Source organism: Cryptomeria japonica, chromosome 4 (genome assembly GCF_030272615.1).
Source record: "Cryptomeria japonica chromosome 4, Sugi_1.0, whole genome shotgun sequence".
NCBI classification, from domain to species: Eukaryota; Viridiplantae; Streptophyta; class Pinopsida; order Cupressales; family Cupressaceae; genus Cryptomeria; species Cryptomeria japonica.
This window is the reverse complement of record NC_081408.1, coordinates 666,328,107-666,349,696: the sequence shown is the minus strand read 5'-3', so window position 1 is coordinate 666,349,696 and position 21,590 is coordinate 666,328,107. Positions and strand designations below refer to the sequence as shown.

The 21,590-nt window shown below is 38.0% G+C and overlaps 1 protein-coding gene and 1 non-coding gene across 2 annotated transcripts in view; one reads left to right on the top strand and one right to left on the bottom strand.

The window, feature by feature from the left end:
* The window catches only part of LOC131061777 (AP-1 complex subunit sigma-2), a 63,201-nt gene that overhangs the window by 10,066 nt on the left and 31,545 nt on the right, over positions 1-21,590 (top strand). Inside the window, exons 2-3 of the mRNA XM_057995600.2 lie at positions 13,415-13,501; positions 13,667-13,758. Of these exons, the coding sequence (XP_057851583.1) occupies positions 13,415-13,501; positions 13,667-13,758 (179 nt within the window). The remainder of the gene's footprint in view (positions 1-13,414; positions 13,502-13,666; positions 13,759-21,590) is intronic.
* Positions 12,689-12,759, bottom strand: TRNAA-AGC (transfer RNA alanine (anticodon AGC)). The gene has a single exon. It is a non-coding gene; the product is annotated as a tRNA-Ala (tRNA).

Sequence of the window (21,590 nt, the reverse complement as noted above, 5' to 3'; positions counted from 1 at the left end):
TTGGTTGAGTCTGGAATGTCCTGATCCTGAAATTTGGCTAAGTTTGGAATGTCCTGATCTTGAAATTTGACTAAGTCTGGAAACTGAAAAACCTCCAAAAACTAGATTTTGCAATATAACTCCTGGAGGTCTGAAACCACTCTCAAACATCCTGAAAGTATAAATGGAATATAACTTAAAGTTCTTATACTTAAATGTTATATTCCATAAAATTATCCTGACGGAGAGTTCAAAAGGTCAAAAAATCGCTCTTGACCCTCAGTGAAGGCCCAGAGCGAAAATCGCTCCTGACCCTTTGTGAAGGTCCACAACGAAAAATCGCTCCTGACCCTCAGAGAGGGCCCAGGGCGAGATTTTGATTTACTTCATTTTGCAATGGAAAGAGACCAAGTTTTGATCATGAAGGGGAAATAAATGACTTTCTCCACCCGCCTGAAGAAGTTTTGACTTGAAATAATGAAGGACCTTGTTGAAAATAGAAAAATCGCTCCTGACCCTCAGAGAGGGCCCACAGCGAGAAATCTCATAGGTGTCATTGCTAGCCTTATTTGGTCGATTTGAGATGTCAAAAGCATGGTGAAGGATAGAATGAGCATAATGAGGTATCTAGACTTGATCAAAGATGATAAATTGAAGGAGTTTTGCCCAGGAAAGGAAAAATCTCTCCTGACCCTCAGAGAGGGCCCACAGCGATTTTCTTTGTGTGCACATTTTTGGACCTTTCTTGGACATGAATTTTTATTCATAGCAAAGAACAAGACGATATCTCCCTTGGCAAAGTGATTTTTAGATGAAAAGTGAAACATTTTGGTCCAGGTAGCAAAAATTGCTCCTGACCCTCAGAGAGGGTCCACAGCGAGATTTTCAAATATGCATTATTCTTGCAAGATCAAAGTGATTTTATGATTGGAAGGGATGAAGGAAGCATGTTCTATCCGTTGAATATAATTTGGAGGATCAATACAAGAGGAAATCAACCCAAAATGAAAGAATCGCTCCTGACCCTCACTGAAGGCCCACAGCGAAAAATCGCTCCGGACCCTCAGAGAAGGCCCATAGCGAAAAATCGCTTCGGACCCTCAAAGAGGGCCCACAGCGAGAAACCTAAAATGGGAATTTTCCATCCAAGTTTGAGGAAAGCTAAGGTTAGGCATGGGTTTGAAACGATGTTTGAAAAGCCTTGAAGTGAAAAGAAATCGTTGAGAATCAATATTTTGAAGGCAATTACAAAAATCGCTTCGGACCCTCAGAGAGGGCCCATAGCGATTTTCCAGTTTTCTCTCCTTTGTTTGAACAATTGAGATAAAATCTTGCTTGGACAGGAGGAGAACGTGATGTGTTATGCCTTGGAGGTGATTTGAAGATTAAAAGATAAAGGAATTTGCCTAAAACCAAAAAGTCGTTCTTGACCCTCACTGAAGGTCCACAGCGAGATTTTCAAAAAATGCATGTTTTCTTCAAAATGGTGCTAAGGCAAGGTTAGGATAAGGAGAAGAGACCTCCAAAAACATGATGAATGTTGTTTTGCCTTTGAAACTTGATGATTTTGGTCAGAAAATAAAAAATCGCTCCTGACCCTCAGAGAGGGCCCATAGTGATATTGTTGAAAATCCTCATTTTACCTTGCAACAACAAAGCGAATTTGGTTGAAGTGGATTAAGGAAGGATGTTGCTTAATGACAAATGAAGTTTCAATGAAAAATGATGAAGAATCAAGCCTAAAATCAAAAAGTCGCTCTTGACCCTCAGAGAGGGCCCATAGCGATTTTTCAGGATCCTCTCCTTTGTTTGAGGAATTGAGACCAAATCTTTTGTGGATAGGAAGAAGAGATGATATTTTATGCCTTGGAAGCAATTTGGAATCCAAAAGATGAAGGATTAAGAGCAAGATTGAAAAATCGCTCCTGACCTTCACTGAAGGTCCAGGGCGAAATTGGTGATATCCTTCATTTTTTATTGAGCGTTGATATTCCTTAAAATTCACCAAGTTGCGAACTTTGAGGCCTTTGGAAAGGCTAAATCAAATTCGCATTAAATTAAAGGCATTTTAATGTAATAAATTAATTTTTAGGCCTTGAAATAATCAAAAATCCACTTTGGAGGCATTAAAATTAATTTTCAAATTTTAAATGAAGGTGAGCGCTCAAATACATTTATTTGCTTTTACAAGCAAGTCGGCCTTCTTTTGAGGGGGATTTTATTTCATTTTCATTTCCCTTTTGGCAAGTCGGCCTTGGAGGGGATCAAGGTGAGCGCTCTATATATGGGAGATGCTTTGTTCAAGTTTTAATCATTCATTCATCCTTTTTCAAGTGCAAAGTTGAAGTGCGAAATTGGAGAGCTATTTGAGGGGCAAAATCCAGAGGTTGAAGTGCAATTTGGAGGAGCGAAATCTAGCTAGAGTGGAGCGAATTTCTACTAAGTGTTGAAGATCAAAGAGGGTGGAGTCTATTCTTTTTGAAGCTAGAGGAGGCACAATTCATCCAAGGGAGAATTTTGATTTAAATTTTGCCTAGCAAAATCTATTTTTGCATCATTTCTTAGAGTTTAATACTCAAGGGGAGGTATGGCGAAATCATCATGACACCCTTGTTGAAGATTTGATTTTTGGACATTTGTTTTGAAAAATCTAAGTATCGCATGGTTAATTAGGAAATGATAACTCAAGATTTATCATGAAGTTTCCTAATTAAAATCTTAAATCTTTCTTTTGAATCCTAATTTCTACACTTCAAGATATATTACTAATTGTGAAATGTTGTGTAGGTGTCAAGATGGCAACTCCAAAGGCAGGAGCATCTACAAGTCGGTAGGTTCTCATCAAAGACGATCAAGCAAGGATAAGGGTGACCTCCTCTAGTCTAGCATCGACAAGGACGGCCTTCTTCGGTCAAGTATCATCAGGAATGACTTCTTCCAATCCAGCATTCCAAGGCGAGGTACATCATCATCCTGCACATCAAAGACAAAATAAGTCAGAGCAAGGGTTCGTCGAAGGAGCAGATAGTTCCAGAAGAGTTAATTAAAGCTAGCTTCTCAGCAACGTCAAGTTGAATATCCACCAAATTACAAGTGTCAGACGAGGTGGCATCCTAGTCATCACTTCTCCAATCGGTGTGGTCCACCTCAGCATGTCTAGATTCAATGTACCTAACTCATGGGAGATGGCACAAACTTCGATGTACCTACCCCAGCTATCCATTGGTCGAATTTTCCAGAAAAGACATTTGTCCAATTAATACAATTATTTCATTGGTCAAGCATTAAATGCTATGTAATGGTTGTAACAAACCCTAATTAGGGTTTTCATTATTGAATCTTGGCCATTGATCTCAAATTGATCTTAGCCATCGAATTGTATTATGGGCACTATATAAGCCTCGACTCTTCATTTGTAAAGGATACGAGAATAGACAATAGAAGATAGATAGAGAGTAGTTAGAAGGTGAATAGTCAGTTGATAGAGTAGCAATTAGAGTAGAATAGGAGGACAAGGCAAGAAATTGTTGCCATTGATTGTAAACAAACTCCATTTTCATTGAAGTAATGGTGAAGTGTGTCGTTTCTTGCAATATGCATCGTTTCTTGTTGAATCTTCAATTCTAGATGGTAGATGATTAGATTGAATGAAGGAAATTGTTGAATGCACCTGTGTGGGATCCGTCTAATCCAAACCACTAGCCTCTTGCTGATGGTAAGTGCGCCTTGCGTGGTCAACTGGAATGAAATGAGCTTAATCATAAGTCGTTACACGTCTATTGTTTCATGCATTTTCTTGAATGGTGATCATTGTCAGATGGTGTACGATTTAAACATATTGGAAGCATCCCTTAGAAGATCGCATTGAGTTGGTGTCGAATTGATCAAGCCTGATGGTGAGACCCAGCCCAGTAGGACTCCACCTAGTCATTCATCCATCTTCTCGCATTCTAGGTAGTAGAGTAGACTTCCTGAACCTTGCATCTTTTGCCATTGGTTTGTCTTCCAGTTAGTAAATAGGACTCGTGATTCCAGCAAATCAGACGTTTAGTCATCAAGTGCAAGTCCCCTTGTGATTCCAGCAAATCACATCATACCACAGAGAGCTTATCCACACGTAGAGACCCTACATACAAGAACCTTGAAGTTTCTCCGATTGATCCTTTTCGCGATATCTTCAGCATTCAGAAACTTTACTCAAGAGAGGATAAGGTACCTTTAGGTATTTTATTCTGTGTTCGCATGTGCGTAAAAAACACATCAACACTACCTTTAAGACAACTTGCTCCAACATTAGACTCAAAGCTTATACATTTTTTACTTTGATAGAGGCATCAATTGACTTCATTGAAAATATCTTACCATTTGGAGCTGCCAAAAAATTGATAAGGTTACAGTTTTTACAATCCATTCACTCATCTAAAAGAATAGCACATCTAAACTTTTACCAGTGCCTCTTTTGTTCTTCTAGAATTAACTTTGCATCTTTAATGTCATTCTGGAGTAACTTTCCATTTGAATATTTTGGTGAGGCCGCCTTATACCCTTTCCTTGCAATTGTCAATGGTGTCACCGAATTCTCCCAATACAGACTCTTTGCCACATTGAAGCAAAGTTGTAAATTCAGAAACTTGCATACATCTTGTTCACTTCTCGGTGCACCTCCTTATTCCAACCCACACCTTACAATGAGGTCGTGCCGCAAGTATGTTTCTAGGTACAAAAAGGCCTTGTGTTGGCACTTTGTTTGAATTGGATGAGGTGGATGCTAGTGTGGACCACAACTGGAGCCCACAATGCCTGCCATATCTTCGTCTCTTTGTGCTTGCATGTTAGGATTAATGACTACCAGCGTCCTTGTCCTCTCTAGTTTCTTCTCATCCAACAATGGAAGTAGTGCTTGCATCTCTCGTTTTTCTTCTTGTTTCTTTTTAGCGTGGCTTGGCGTTGTGATTAACAATATTTGCAATATGGTGTTTGAGGCGATTGATGGCTCCATTAAAAGCTTTTTGATGCATATGATACACATCACACTCCCTACTATTGGTTCCATTATGACATATTTCCAAGTGGGGTCTTTGCTTCCTATGGGATGACTTATAGTAACTGAAGTTGAGTCTAATGTGGAGCAAGATTGTTTCTAACCTACAACATGTTTAGATACCAAAGTAAAAAACAATGTTTTAAATAGAAAATAAAATAAAAATTATATATATAAATCTTGCATTAGAAATGTCATATGGTAATTGAAAAGCAATGTGGCATTCCGTTAATTAATTTATCCCAAAAACCATTTTTGCAACTCAATAGTGTAAAATTCTTTGTTTACAAAAAAGAACAGTGATTTCATTCAAAAACTAGTATAAACCAGCAATAAAATTTTCTAAATCAAATTCATTGCAAGTAAAACTGTAAATAATGTTTGCAATTCTTTTATTAACATGCTAGAAGTAACTAATCTGGAAACTGAAATTCCTCAAATCTGCTTGTCAAATCCACTAAAAATCTTTTCAAATTGCTCTCAAGGATGCACAAGTGCTGTTTGAGGGTTGGCTATGACTTGTAGGGTTAAATGGTTAAAATAAAAGGTTTTTTAGGTTTTTTGACAGACTTGCCAAAATTTGGTGTGTACTCATCAATATTCCCTGTCCACTACTCACCGTAAACTCAGCCACCTCAGACCAGTGAGTTTACCTTTAGAGACTCACTTGGGAAAAAAACTCACGAGTACTTGTTTCACTGAATACTTGGTTGAAATTGCAAACTATGGTTTGTTGTATGGTGTAACACTGCCTCAAGCATATTGTTTGGGAGTATATTAATGCCGAGGTATTTTGGTATCCATGGCACAACTCTTTTGTTGTGTATATTGGTTGTATTTCTATTATGACTTAATGCAATTACTGTTGGACATTTGGATCATTTTATTGTTTATTTGATCCCTCATATTGTTGACTTGCATCTTAGCTAGATTGTGTATGGATTCACAATTCTTGATGTCATTCATTAGTATTTAGACCATGGATGATACTGTTCCCATTGGCCTGCTGAGATGTGAGAAGATTTTCTGTCCTAAGAAAGTAGTTCCCCATAATTGACTCTTGAGTAGCTTGAGGTGTGTTACAAAGGAGAAAGACTAAAGACTGCCCAAAGTAAAAATATATTGCATAGATCGCCTTGATTATTGTATTCCAAATCCAGAAAAGAATCAGTTAATGAGTGTTGTAAGTGAGGTTTTTTCTTTAAATATTTTTAGATCTCTACCTTCCAAGAATATGGGAACATTAGTCTATCTTCCATATGATACCCACTTACAGGAACAAATGGACACTCATAATAAAGAATCAAAGGCTGATGAACATTAACAGGATGAGCAGTCACTGGTATTTGGAATTGGAGATCCACCTTTGATGATAAAATTTACTTAGGCTGTTATCCCATGAACATGATGCTTTTCCTTGTATCAGCTTTGTTGATTTTGATTTTTTATTCTCTTTGTTGACAGAATTCATCACTGTTCAGGTTGCTAATAGAAGGAAGCCCATAATATTTGACAGAAAGAATTGACTAATCACAATGTGCTTCAGGAAATTCTTGTCTGTTCAATCCAAATGAAAGGATAGATAATTAAGATAATCTCACATAATCTCATATGCAGTATTAAGATGATTAAGAATGGGAATTGCTAATCCATCTAGACTCTTATCATTTTTTATTTAATCAATTTATTCTCCTATGAACAATCATATAAGGGTTGGCAAGGTATTACGATTGGGAAAGCAAATACGGTTTCCCCCTCTAATTAGGCCACCCCAAGTTGGATGGAATTGTCTTGGTTGGATGTTCTTGCCACTTGTGGGCCAAAGGGTCAAGTTGTCTTGGTTGGATGCTCCGTGCCCTTGGGCTTAGTTGTGGCGAATGGTGTTGGACACCTTTTGTGTTATCCTCTCCAATCCCCATGATGGTTGGTTGTGGGAAGTGAAAGAAGCAATTATGTATGGGTTAGTAAGGAGACACGGTTGAGAAAGCAGATACAGTTTCCCCCTCTAAGCAGACCACCCCAAGTTGGATGGACTAGAGGTCCTGCCACTTGTGGGCCAAGGGGTCAGGTTGTCTTGGTTGGATGCCCTGTGCCCTTGGGCTTAGTTGTGGCGGATGGTTCCGGGTGCTCAATCATGCTTTCCTCTCAAATGGTTGATTCTTGGAAATACAAATATAGATTAGATCCCAATGAGTGATGTTATGTGACTTAAATATCTTTAATGTGATTGATGATATATGCATTAATATGTTATTAGATTCCTAACCGTTTGAGAAATAAATGGCCTTATGAATTATATTTCAAATGTTGACTAACATTATTACAGGAAGTTTATATTGGAAAGGAAACTGTTAATTGGCAAGTTGTATCTTAATGAGCTGTTATTCTTGTTTTAATTGAACTTGTGATTTTAGGGCAAGATTTAGGAACATCCCCAAAAGGGGACATTACAGTATATCTGCAATATTGCCATTAAGGACCTGCCAGAGGATGTCAACTAGAGGGGGGCTTTACAAGAATGATAGAAGGGCCTTGCTGTGTGTTGATCTTTTGTGGAAGAAAGTAAGCTATGGAGAGATAGAATTTACATCACTCCTAACTTAAGTTACCGGGTCTGCTCTGGTAGCTCCCTGGACTTGGACTGAATGGATTGGGAGCTGGGTACCTGGGGGTTTTGTCCAGGCATGTCCCAGGTGAACCCACAGGGCAAGCTGCCCAACATAGCTTAAAAAAATTAATTGTAAAAGCAACGTAAAACAAAGTGCCATCACCAACACGAAAACTCATTTCAACTTACAGATCACTCCAAACTTCCAGTTTTTTTTTGCATTGCTGAAGGCCGCCACTGCTTTTGAGTGTTGAAGGATTGAAAGAATGTCTTTGATAAGTGGAACTTGTTGGCTGCAAAAAAGATAGAGAGTTGGACTATGTACATTCCAATTTGCAACCCATGTCACACAAGCAAGTTGAGTACATGGATGGGATGATCACGAATTGGGATGTAGCTCTTCTATTGCAGGGTTTAACACAATTTCTTAAGAGGATGAGAAGACTCACAGAATTTTGCTAATGGGACTGGCATGTGTAATAAGCTTCCAAGAAATTTTAACAAAATCTTGCAATTATCACAATTCTAGTTATGAAGGCATTTCGTCAAACAGTTTGCATTCAACATTGTTTCATCATATTTCACAAATAAATTCTACAGAATTAAATTTCTCAACTCCAAATTCTGGGAACTGTTTTTCTCCAAAGAATTACTGATTGATTTACAAATCAGTTAACAAATGATAAATATATGCATTGATAATGTAAACTATAACTTCCGGAATTTCCTCTCAGAATTGATAATACTAAGCAAAATAAAAATATTAATAAATAAAAGTGCTGACCTCTGCTGTACAGTCCTATCAGCATACCCTTTTATCCAATCAGCAACCCTTCATACTTTTCAAAGCTTCCTCAAGGCTGTATGGCGCTCCCCAAAGGTTGCACAGCTCTCTTAATATTGTTACAACAGCTTATTAAAGGCTGCAAAACCCCTTTTAAATGCTGCGCTGGCCTTTTAGAGCATATTAAAGGCTAGAACAAATTCTATTAAGGCTTTTAGTTTTATGCCTTCCAAATGAGCATCAATCCCCTTGTGTGGCATTTGCACTGCATGTAGCTTGCTCCAATAGGGTACTGCAAGGCTGGAAACTCGTCTAATATAAAAATCTGAATTATATGGTACTTTTCCACAGGCACACACAGCACTATAAATAATTTCTGATAATTTAAAAAAATATTGATAACGAAATTTATCAAAATGCTGGGATAATAAAATGATCTGTTTATTCAGTATATACCCAGAAAATGAATCACATAAGCAAGTTGAGTACATGGAGGGGGTGATGAGGAATTGGGATGTAGCACTTGAGTCTGCCAACTTGGATGCTTCTATTGCACAGTTTAACACATTTTTTAAGAGGATGAGGAGGCTTGGACAATGCAGCTAGTGGGATTGGCACTGCAGCTTCTCAATGGTTCAAATGAACCAAGTGATGAGATTGATGTTCTCGATGGAGAGCAAGATAAAGATTAATGATTATAATTTTGAATTGATTTGATGTTCGATATCAAATTATTAATTGACCTGCATCCCAAACTGGTACCCAAACTGGCAACATAGTTCCTAACATTCAAGTTTGAAGATAATTCCTTAGAAGTGAGGAAGTTGGTAATTAGGCAGTCAAGGATTCTAGAGCAAGCTCTAAGAGAAGCTGGTCTTGTAATCCTAACATAGGAAAAACTAGAAGCACTTTTAGCTGTGCTCCCCCAAGTTTTGGGGATGGGAGCAGCAAGTGACAGCGGGATGTGTTTCTGGTATGGTGGTACTTTTGGGCCATTTTTTAAGGGATGTGATGACTTTTAAAAAATAGGGCATTTCTTTTTTTGATAAGTCAGAGCTGAAGCAGAATTTTTAGCTTTTTCCCTGAAGCTAAGAACCAGTCAATTCGAACCTAAGACCTCCCATGTAGGAGGCTCGCAGCTAACCGCTGCGTTGTGGGGTCCCAAAATTAGGGCAATTTTTAAAAATATAGAGAAACTTGAAATATTCAAATCATATCATTGATAAATCATTCATCATAGACATTATAGAGTCTAAATATGAAATATTAGACTGATTTGAGATTTCGCATGAGAATTGGCAAACAAATTATCAAAATTTCAATGCTTTCATTGTCAATGTGCATACATATTATATAAGAATTATAACAAAATGCCCAAAGTTTTCAAGTTTCAACTATAAAATGACAAAAAAATAGAAAATATATGGTTGTCCCTTATCTAAATCAGCAAATGTAACTGGTAGATTTGTATCAATATCAAAATCGGAGCTCAAGTCTAAGTCATTGCTAGTTAGTGTTGCAAGACTCGCTTGGACTTGTCTAGACTCAACGAGTCTTGAGGTGAGCTAGGCCAAATGAGTCCTAGAGACTCGTCGAGCATATAGACTCCCCTTCTAGACTCACCAAACTTGAATAAATCTTGGAGACTAGACTCGCCATACCTGACAAGTTCTGCATGCCAAACTTGGCTAGGATTGGGGAAAGAAAAAAGTAGAAAAAGATAAACAAAATTGTGAATTGTTAATCCAATATTTTAGTTAAAAAAAACTTACAACGTTTCAATGCTTGTTTGGTTTATGACATGCCCATCGAGGATTTACAAAAAAATGTGAAAACGGTGTGTTCCATGAAAGTCTTTAGTTGGGCTTGGTGGCAAGGGGTCCACCCCTCGACCTCGCCCTATATTGCGACAAGGAACAAACCAAAGGTGCTACCCTTGGACCTTGTTGGGGGCATTGCCCCCAAATCCTCGCGAGGGTTGATGTCCCCAAAATTCCATAAGGGTGATGCCCCTTGACCCTGTTGGAGTGTTGCCCCCAAAACCCCATCAAACTATAAGTTAAGCAAGCAATAGAGGTCAATGATGAATCATGATCATGAAATCTACGAAGTACATATTCCTTGTTGCAAATCACTGCATCTTCACAATCAAAGCCACAATCAAGGATTATATCTTATTTTATACATTGGACAACTTGTTCAGTATACAAGGATTGTTATGGGCGAAGTTGGCATGCTAGAGTCATTGTATTGCTAAATACAAGTTAAGTTATAGGTGGCAAGAAATGGCATTTTCATAATGCAAAAATGTATCACCATGCCCTACATAGACAACTCATAGAACGATCCCATCTATTAGTATCCTAGCTAAGGTCAAACAAGAACATAACCATTAATCTTATTAGTATTTTACATAACTTTCGTCTTTGTTAATGAACTTGTCAACAAAATGTGCAATCTTGAAGGCTTCAAGAAAACTTCAAAAATAAATTCCTCACATGATTAGGCACACTAATCACAAGAAAATATCATGGCTACATCGTCATGTAGGACCTATCTTAGACGCTAGTGTATGAATTGCCATGATGTTAGGATGAGTAATGTAGGTTCCTTTGAGCCATAGACTTATATTTTTAGTTTGATATTTGTTTTGATGTGACAAATTATTATTCCATGAGTTTTGTATACATTGGACAGTATTTATGTATCTAAATGTGTTATTTCTTTCAGCTAAATTTTTCATTTATACTTATGTGATTGATGTATGCTTGTGTGTGATCAAAGTAGCTTCTATATAATGAGGTTATTATGTCTTTAAGGTTTATTTATTAAAGGTTGCATGAAGCAAGTTTTAAATCTTAAAAAATCTCTGAATTTCTTGGGTTTTTCAATTTAATGAGTCTTTGTCAAGTTTGGGCCGAGTTTGGGTGTCAAGTCAAAAATCAGCTTGCCAAGTCTAAGGCGAGTTTGAATCTTGTAACATTGCTACCAATATAAGGGGCTGCCTTAGGTAATAGATCCCTAACCAATCCCTCCTATGTCTCTTCATCAATTTGTATACCGTTTTTAGGATCAACATCTTAACATAAGGTTGGAGTCCTAACGATACTTAGGAGTTTGTTACTTTGTTTCTGGATTCTATTGTGTGAGATTTTGTTTGCATCAATGTTTCGGATTATACTCCATGACCCTTCATTAGGATGTAAAGAGAGCCAGGAATTCATGTCAAATGGGCTGGACGAATTCCTTGCTCAAAAATGTCTTGAACAAAGCAAGTGAAGTGTGATGGTTGCAAATGAACATCTGCACATCTCTAGCCTCTAATACCGCTATCTTCTCCCAATCTATCTTCCCAATGTCCTTCAAGGTATTGTTCAATGCATGAGCACAACTTGGGGTACAAAAAATATGCTTAGAAGCAAACTGCACCATCAAGTCAGTTAACTTACACAAACGTGTTGAATTGGTCCCTACTTGTGCAACATTAGAGGCTCCAACCTCTTCTATGCCATCTTTTAAAATTTGAAATTGAAAGTTTGCATCCTCCTTTTTCCCCGAACAATCAATAGCTCTAAGAAAATAAGTGCGAAGTGGACTTGTGACAGTAATATTGATGAGTGGTCAATAATTGATATTGGTCCACCCATCCATGCTCATGGAGCATCCATCTATTATCAAATTTTGTCTCATATCTTCCATCAACACACTCACCTTGGAATATTCTCTATCAAGAATGGTGGTGAATAGTTTTTATTCTCCAAGTGGAACACATGAAGGACTAGCAACTATCACATATTTCAACATTTGTTTAAAATATGGTGAATGTGCCACATAAAATGGTATGGCATGAGCATAAAAGAACTTAGCAATAGAGGAATCAACCATATTTCGTAATTGTGTGTTAAACATATTTGAAACAATAGTAGTTTTCTTCTTTCCTCTAGTAGAAGTAGAAGTAGAACCCTCTCCCCCATGAAATCTAACATCCACAGATCTTGTAGGCAATGACACACTAGGCTGCAATCTCTCCAATGGAATTCCTTGCTTTTTTTTGCCTGTCCATCCTTTTTATAATTTAAAATTGTATATTTTTTTAAAAGCAAGTGAAATTGCTAGCTGCCCCTGGGATGATCGGAAATTGCTGGACATGTCGGGGATGGTAAGGGTGGCATGTTTCCCTTTGTTTGCACTGATTGAGGACAGGGCGGTGGGACATTTCCTAGGTGTCCTCAATTCCTCAAAATATTCCCTTTAGGGGATGGGTACTGTTGAGACATGGACCAGCTAGGACTCGAACCTAGGACCTTCCAACGCTGCTGGAGTGCTCTACCACTGAGCTACTGGCCCCTCTTGGACCAGTCCATCGTCGGTCCGGGTGTGGCTTATTTCCAACACCAACACCCCCCCTTAAGCCACACCTCTCGTGTGCTTGGGGCTCCTAGCCTGGACCTGGCTCTGATACCATGTTGAGACATGGACCAGCTAGGACTCGAACCTAGGACCTTCTAACGCTGCTGGAGTGCTCTACCACTGAGCTACTGGCCCTCTTGGACCAGTCCATCGTTGGTCTGGGTGTGGCTTATTTCCAACACCAATAGGTACTAGGTCAGGGGATGCGTCCTTGGGAGCACAACTTTTGGTCATTGAATGGTCTGGGTTAAAGGACAATACATAACTTGTCAAAGGCTATCATTTTAAATTACGTCTACCCCTGCATGTGATGTTTATGCTGAACACATATACAAACTTGGGTATGGTTCTATGAAGAAAATGACATTCATTCATTTTAAAAAGAATTCTTAACGAGTTTTTGTAATATTATTATATTTACATTTTGTATGGCAAAATAATTCTGAATAAAAAATTTGATGCATATTGATCACATGGGCCATGGATTGATTTTTTTGTTGTATGGAGTGTATCTTGGACAATTGGTTATAATTTTTTTACATTTTTAAGCAATCTAGAAAATTAACAGGGCAGTTCATCTTCTGTTTTCCAGATTCAGTTTGTGCTTCTAATTAGCCGGCAGGGCAAAGTGAGATTGACCAAGTGGTATTCTCCTTATTCACAGAAGGAGAGAACAAAGGTAGAGAGCATGCTGATATTTAAATTTCTGTATCTAAAATATATTTCAATTGAAACATCTTGTACCTTTTTCAAAGGTTTTAGTTTTTGCAGGCGATTGTATTTCTATTTAGCTTATTGTATTTTTGTAAATCTCACAAGCATAAGTTGGATTTTCTTTGTTAAGGTAATTCGTGAACTTAGTGGAGTGATTCTTAGCAGAGGACCCAAGCTTTGTAATTTTGTTGAATGGAGAGGTTTCAAGGTTGTATACAAAAGGTATGAGGTGGTTTTTAAACACGAATCTGATTGATATAGTGCATATCTTGTTATTATGCTCCAGCTATTCTATGAGCTTGAATACTTTGATTACTCAAGAACAGTTATTGAAACTAAAATGGTAAACAGGGAAAATATAATAGAACCTAAGCATAAATTTTTATGATATAAAATCTTGAAGCAAGATCATAGATTACATGCTTTAAGTACATAATAAAGAAGTGACAAAATCGTAATGCAAGCACTAACTTAAGAACTAGGGTTCTTAATATTCCTTCCAGCTTATTGCTGTTAGGAAATAATGCAGCAATACCCAATTACATTTAATCCATTTTGTACATAACCCATGAGAGAAAAACATGCATACAAGCTTATAGAATTGTTGATGTGTGTTTTATGCACATAACATTTCAGAATAAAATACCAAGGTAATTTACCCTCTCTTGAACAAAATCACCTCAGATGCTAAGGATAAGATCAACTAAAATGATTCCAAGGTGTTTCTACATGTCAGGTCTCGACGAGTGGGTAACTCAATGGTCGATGTGAATTGCTGTGTTCACTTGGGGACTTACGCAAATGTTAGGACTATCTTCTTCAATCATGAAAATATGCAGAATAGGTGTGCTGACAACTTAGGATTTAACAATGAAGCTCCGGATTTAATTCTTACTAAAAAAATGGGCAAAAGGAAATAGGGTTAAGGAAATCTATTCTAAGCCTAAAAATGCAAGAAATGATGAACAAATCTAGTGGAATCAAACTAGGCAAGGTCTCACAAACAGGTATTGACACAAGCTTAGTGCAATCGTCTAAGGTATACTTGAGGATTTTCAGAGTATTACCATCACACATTGACACCATCCAAGTTGATGCTTGTCAAAGGTTGCATAATTGTTGAAGTTAAGCTTACTCAAATTTCCAGTTGACCACACAAGGCACACTTACCAACGGCAAGAGGCTAGTGGTATGGATTAAGGATTCCACACAAATATATTCAACAAATCTTTCACTCAATCTAACATACATGAAAATAAATTCTAAACTAAAATTCTAATCTAACTTGGAGGAATTGAGAACCATGAATGCAAAGACAACATTTGAAGAGCAAAATCACCAACAATTGAACAATGATTATGATTCCAATAGCTATAGCATATACCAACAATTCTACAAAAACTCTCTTACGAATGAGAGACAAGGAGGCATATATAGAGTCTCTTACAAAATGGATGGCCAGGATCGATACAAGATCAACGGCCAAGATCATGCCAACAAAACCTTAAAATTGCCTTAATTAGGGTTTACATAAAAAATGGCGCCACCAACATATGGCCCAATAAAAAGATACCTAGTCATCAAATAGGGAATCTTCTAGAAGATTCCTCCCTGCATCTCTCTCTCTCCTAGCATACTCCAAGAAACTAACCAATACATAATCTAACTCCTCCATGGAAATGCTAGGCAAGGTATCCTGTTGCAAATCAATCACGTCCAGTGAATCCGAGCAAGCGTCCAAAGTGTTCTCACAATCTGACATGAGCTTCTGTGAACTATGAACATGAATCAACAAAGAGACTAAGTCATCTATCTGACTCTTCTTCAAAGAGTCTAATTGACAAAAATACATAAATTTCATCTTGTCTCTTAATTCGGCTAAGTGTAAACTACTAACATCACTAACATCAACACCCAATAATTCCTCAATTGAGGCAAGGATCTTCATTTGAATGTCTTGAATCAATCCCTCCATCTCCATAGAGCTGGACTGGGCTCTCTCATAAGTTGATCTCTTCACAGCCAATGAACAATACCAGCCATGAAAATCATATCTGTCTCCATTGTGCACAATGTTTTCGCTGACCAAGGTGGAATTAGGAATCTTCTTCAAAGCCTTGAGGCGTGGAATTGTCTTCTCCTAAATAGGCCGGAATTCTTCCCAATCTCCCTCCAAATACTAGATTCTAAACACGAGCCCTGTTTTCCTATCATATGCCTGGACAAACCGAGTAAGGAAATCATCTGCCTATTTTCTTGCACTCTCAATCCACTTTTCCACCTCTGAGAGTGTATCTCTCGCTGCCTCATAGTGTGAATGTAGTCCATGATCAACTGCAATAGGGGAAATAAGAGTGGGATTTTCACGCCTTATCCCCGCAATATGCTCTCTAAGTCTAATATTCTCTTCTTTGTACTTCTCCTTTTCAATTTCTCTGTCTAACCTTGCACTGATTGACTTAAGGTTATCACTAGCCTCCTGAAACTCTTGCTCTCTTGGTGTACAACCAAGGGCAACTGAAGTAATCTAGAAATCCATAGGAGTAGCAATGCCCGCCGTCACACTTGCAATAGGAACAACAACCTGCGCAATCCGCATTCCTGTCTCATCTCTAGCTATGTGCAACAAAATCTCAGTGCTCTTGGGTTCTTTCTCCTTAGCATTCCTAGCTAGGTAGTCATCAATGTTATCAATAGGCTGTACCTCTATCATTTTCTTACTTTTTTCCATACTTCTCATCAACCAATCAGGAATAGCGGCCATCTCCATACCATCATCGAGACACAACTCTCGATCAAGCCCTCTCAATGCTGAGATAACATCATCATCATCATCATCATCATTAGGATTATTCTTGGTCAAATTGTATACCTCATTTCCCAAACTAACTTCCAAAAGGACAGTAGGGGATCCCGACTGATCATCATTCTCATTTGGTGGTGCAGATGTTGCTGTGGCATGTAACTCTTGAATATTTTCTGGTAGTATCACTGTGTTGGAACATTGCTGGGTTTCCTTATTCTGCTTTGTTATTTCAATCACCCTAATTGATGAGACACTGAGAGGTGGTGAAGGAATGATAGGTGGGGGAATGATAGTCTTTTGTTTCTTCTTCTTCACCTCCTCAATCTTCTTTCCTCTATCCTTGACTCTTCCTGGCATGTTTTTCCTTCTCTTGGGGGCTTGACTCTCTTCATCTGCATGAATCCTGACATCATTGATAGTTCTTCAGATCATTTTCGGAAGCAAACTCTTTCAACTTCATCTTTTCATAAGTGAAAGAAACACCCATATCAACTAACTTATTCATCTGAATATCTACCCATGCATGGGAGAAACTCAAGACCTCTCTCATCAATACATTTAGATCAATCTCTTCTGATTTTGACCAATAAGATTGCCTTCTTCATTTCATTCTCATACTGTGGATGTGTATGATCCTTGTCATCTAACACCTGATCAAGAATGAGGAAAATTCCACACTTCCTCATGAAATCCACTGACATTTTGGACCACATTCGTCTCTTCACTGCTTGTTCATCCATTAGGTCGGCTCAATAATCTTCTATGTCTACTCTGTGGATGAACTTCTCTCCCCCGATCCTTCCAACTTTCTTATCTGGATCAAATCTTTCTCTTTTCTTGAAGGTTGCAAATCGATAGAATGCAAGCTCCTCACTCGCAGTGCTGGCAGCTAAGGTAGACTGACAAACCTCTGATGTCTTCCCAACTGAAATAGGGAATATCATGCCTATCCTATGCTTCTCTCTCTGAATGAAATCAAACTCTAGAAGCTGTCTCACCACTTCCAACAAGATCATTTTGTCGGATGGATACCTAGGAAGCCTGTAGGGTTCGGATTGAAATCCATGAATCCTAAGGTACGTGAAAGTGGGAAACTGAATATACCATGATCCATATTTCTCTATCAGCTCTATTGCCTCCCTGGACAATCTTCTGTGGATTCCGCCTTGCAACATTTGCGTGATGTACATTGTGAATACATCATTCACTCTCTTATAATCTTCAATTCTATACATGTTCAATTGAGGGTAGCACTCATGACTCTTGAATTGTCCTTGCCCATTCCCGACTTCACCTCTGCATATCAATGCTTTGTATGAAACAAACCGTGCAAGTAGGTATACCAAGTAGGAAGTCATAGCAAATGACTTGGACCGCTCTACATTTTTCAGCTGAAAGTCCAGATTGTCACTTATGATTCTAGACCAATTTATCAATGTCCCTCTAAGACAATCCTGGATGAAGTAGAACATGCATCCATTGAATATTGCACCCTGCGGCATCCCCATCACTCTGTTGAGCAGGAATACTAAGTCACTATACTCCTCTTTGAAGTTTGTGCACATGAGTGTCTTGGGAGCCTTGGAATGATGAAGCCTAGGCTTAATCATCTACTCTTTGTTTATCATACTCTTACACGCATCCATCTTCTTCATGTACCGCTCTTCATATTCATCCTTAGTTGCATCCTTCATATCTGCTTCGCTTGGAATTCCAAACACCTCAACAATCGCATCCTTAGCAAGGTAGGCAATAACAACGCCCTTAGCAGTTTTGATCATTCGCAAGCGAGGATCATAACATCGTGCACACTCCAGGATAAGCTCATTGCATGTATGGACTGTGGAAATCCAACTGCATGAAAAATACCACTCTTCATAATGTTTACATATGTCGGGGAAGGAATATGATTTCTGACTCCAAACATCCGTTGTCGCATCAGGTTCAGGTTCAGGAAATGCATGTTTGTATCTGTAATCCCCTTCCATCTGGATGATATCTTGGGCTCTGGATAGAATCTAGTCTCCAGTATCTTCTGTAGTTCTTTTCTTTCCTTAAATCCGGACTTCGACATCGCCCCTGTACAACGCTTGAAGTTAGAACTTAGGAAAATAAATAATATTCTTAATAGAATTCCTGACTTCCTAAGGATTTTTAGCTAATTAGAGCATGAAGTCAGGAAAATAGTTCACACTTTAGGTAGATCTTAACAATTTAAACACAAAATATGACAAGACTAGGGTATGACAACCCTCATGAAATCAACACCTACTTATACTTAGAAATTGTGTAAACTAAAGTGCAAAGGAGTATACCAAATCAAGAGTGACTAGGGAAAGGTGTGAAAGGTTGTGTTTTCACACAAAGTATGTCTGAGGACACCTTCCACAGTCAACAATGGAGGTCAACAAAATTTGAAGACAACCTGAAAATTAAACTTTTAAAACATGTTGCAATCACCTAGATATGCACAAATTTGATGAGAATCAACCTTCCAAGGCAAACATAAGAAAATCTGAGCATGTATGCAGCGCTGGAAATGAAACCTTAGTCTGAATACAAATCTGAAAATGAAGTTTTCAGACTTACCAGCACCCTTGGGAATGATAAAATACTCAGAAATAAACTTTGGAATGAAGCAAGAATGCTTCCCAAGTGAAATCGCAAGGTAGGTAGGTGGCTGGAAAAAATTGTTTTCTGAGGATAGCCCCCTACAATGAAGTTTCAGATCTGCAACAATGGAAGATAATTCTGAAAATTGATTGAGAATGCCTCCAATCAGCCCTTCGAATAAAATCGCCTAAGGCACAAATTAGCTGAGAACAAGATATAAGTCTGAAAATTGATTTTCCAGCCAACTGTGGAGATCGAACCAGCTACAACAATGGAGGGTAAACCTAGGTTTGCAACACATCAGCAAGTAGGGAGTGATGGAGGAGACCAAATATGCATGGAATCCACCCAAACAATGGTACAAAACACTTGCCAAGTCAAAATCGTATTTTTCCAATCATGGTGCCAAACACTCAAGTCTGAAAATGTCTTCAATCTAACTCCAACCTGCATACAATCTGCAACTAAGGTCTGGGAACAACAAGCAATGATGGTGGAGTCAAGGAAAAATCACCAAAGTTCGCCAATACCAAAATCGCCAAACACACCAAAAATAGCGCCAAACTTGGAAAATCGTGGCACTAAGCCATTAATGGCAGCCACCAAAAGGTTGATAAGCTGGAAAAAATGGAGGAGAAAAGAATCCTCAATCAATCGCTTTACCAAAACACTTCGCCAAAATTCGCCAATAAGAGAGAAAAATCGCCTTGCATGGAGACACCTGGAAAATTTAATAATAAAATAATACTAGAGACTCCTCTCTTATACTTGCTTTTGTCTCTCACTTTTACCATACAAGCAATGTGGGATAAAAAACTTTCTCTTATACTTGCCTGGCAAAACTAACTTGTTTCTAGAAGGGTAAAAACATTAAATGCTTATTGCAAATTATTTAATTTTTTTTTAAAATTTTTAAATAATCGTCAATCATCATTTAAAAACAATTAAAGTAGGGCTCATTTATTAAAATATTTCAATTCAAGTCAAAAATTGAGCCATAAGGGAAAATCGATTGGTGTAGGGATTAAAAAAAATCCCATTAAAATCATTTAAAATGTCAAAATTTTCCCCACTAGGGAAAATCGATTTCAGTGTGGACAAAAATCCTCATCAAAGAATCCAAATTCAAAATTCACTTCATTCACAAAAATACTCCCTGGTGGAAAAACGATCTCAGTCTAGATGAAAATCCGAACTCAAAATTATGAAATGCACTCTCAGTGGAAAATTGCCTTGAATCTGGATAAAAATCCGGACAAAAATCCTCAAAAACTTGTCACAAATTCTTGGTGGAAAAATGACCTAGGTGTGGAATGAATGCAAACATCATCAACAATCTTGTCCATACCTCCCTGGTGGAAAAACGTGGGTAGTCACTTAGTCAAATTTTAATTCTTCTAGGGGAAAAACGACCCTAGTATGGATTATCAGTGGTGGAAAAATGAGGCAATTATGGATTCCAGGGGAAATCCATGTCCAGTCCGGATTTTGAGTGGGGAAACCATGGGTAGTCAGGAATATGAGGGGAAAAACACCTCTAGCATGGAATTTTGACCTTTTAACCCTTAGCATATGGATTTTACTTCGGAAAATGATGATTTTTTCCACTTCAGAATCACTTAGAAACTCTGAAACTTAATAAAACTCAACTGGACTTAGGCAAATTCATCAAAAAGCGTAACACAAGGAAAACTATCGGTATAAAGTGCGAAATCAACTTGAATAATTCCCTAGGAGCGAGAAAACAACTCCAAAAGGTCTGAAAACACCTTAGCACTTAAAATCACCAACAAGGACATTTAAAAACACGTTAACGCTCCAAACGGGTCTACATTTAGACAAAACTAGGATTATTTAGAAATCTCAATTTTACGCTTGATCCTATAACTTTAAAAACCCTAAATGACACTAGGCATGATCAAAACTCTGAGACTTGGGCACGAGAGAGACAAAATTTCCCACTAAGCAGCCAAAACCCTAACCTAACAACGCAGAAAGCCGGAAAAGAGGGGGTCCCCATTAGCAATGGGGCTCACAACAAGAATCACCATTATGGAAAGATCAAATAGACAAAGTGACAAACCACAAGAGAACACAAGATATACTCTGGGAAAATCCTCAGGACGGAAAAACCCAACCTCCAAAAGCATCCATACTTCATGTATTATTTAGCAATAAAGCAATACAATGTACTTATGAAGTTATGATGAATACTCTTGAATCATCAAGCCCTCCAATGTATTCTCCATGTGTCCAAGCATGAATCAACACATCTTATGCTATTGTTTACATATGCATCCCTCCAAAGGACTCAATATAGTGACATCCCAAATCACCAACCCACCTTAACCACTGAACATGTGCTTGCTTATATAGAATCAAGCTCACAACCAAGTGGTAAAGTAAAACCATGTGCCACAAAACCATGTCGACACAATATTATTGACCCCTCATTTAGTATTGGTTACTAAGTTTTCACTTTTTTAAATATCTTTCCCCAATTTTAAATAAATACAATATAATATTACAATGTTACAATACAATTCATCAAGTGACCCCAAGAATATTTCTAATGGAATTTCTATGTGATGCACATCCATCTAGGTTCCCTTAGGTGCAACACACACAATAAAAT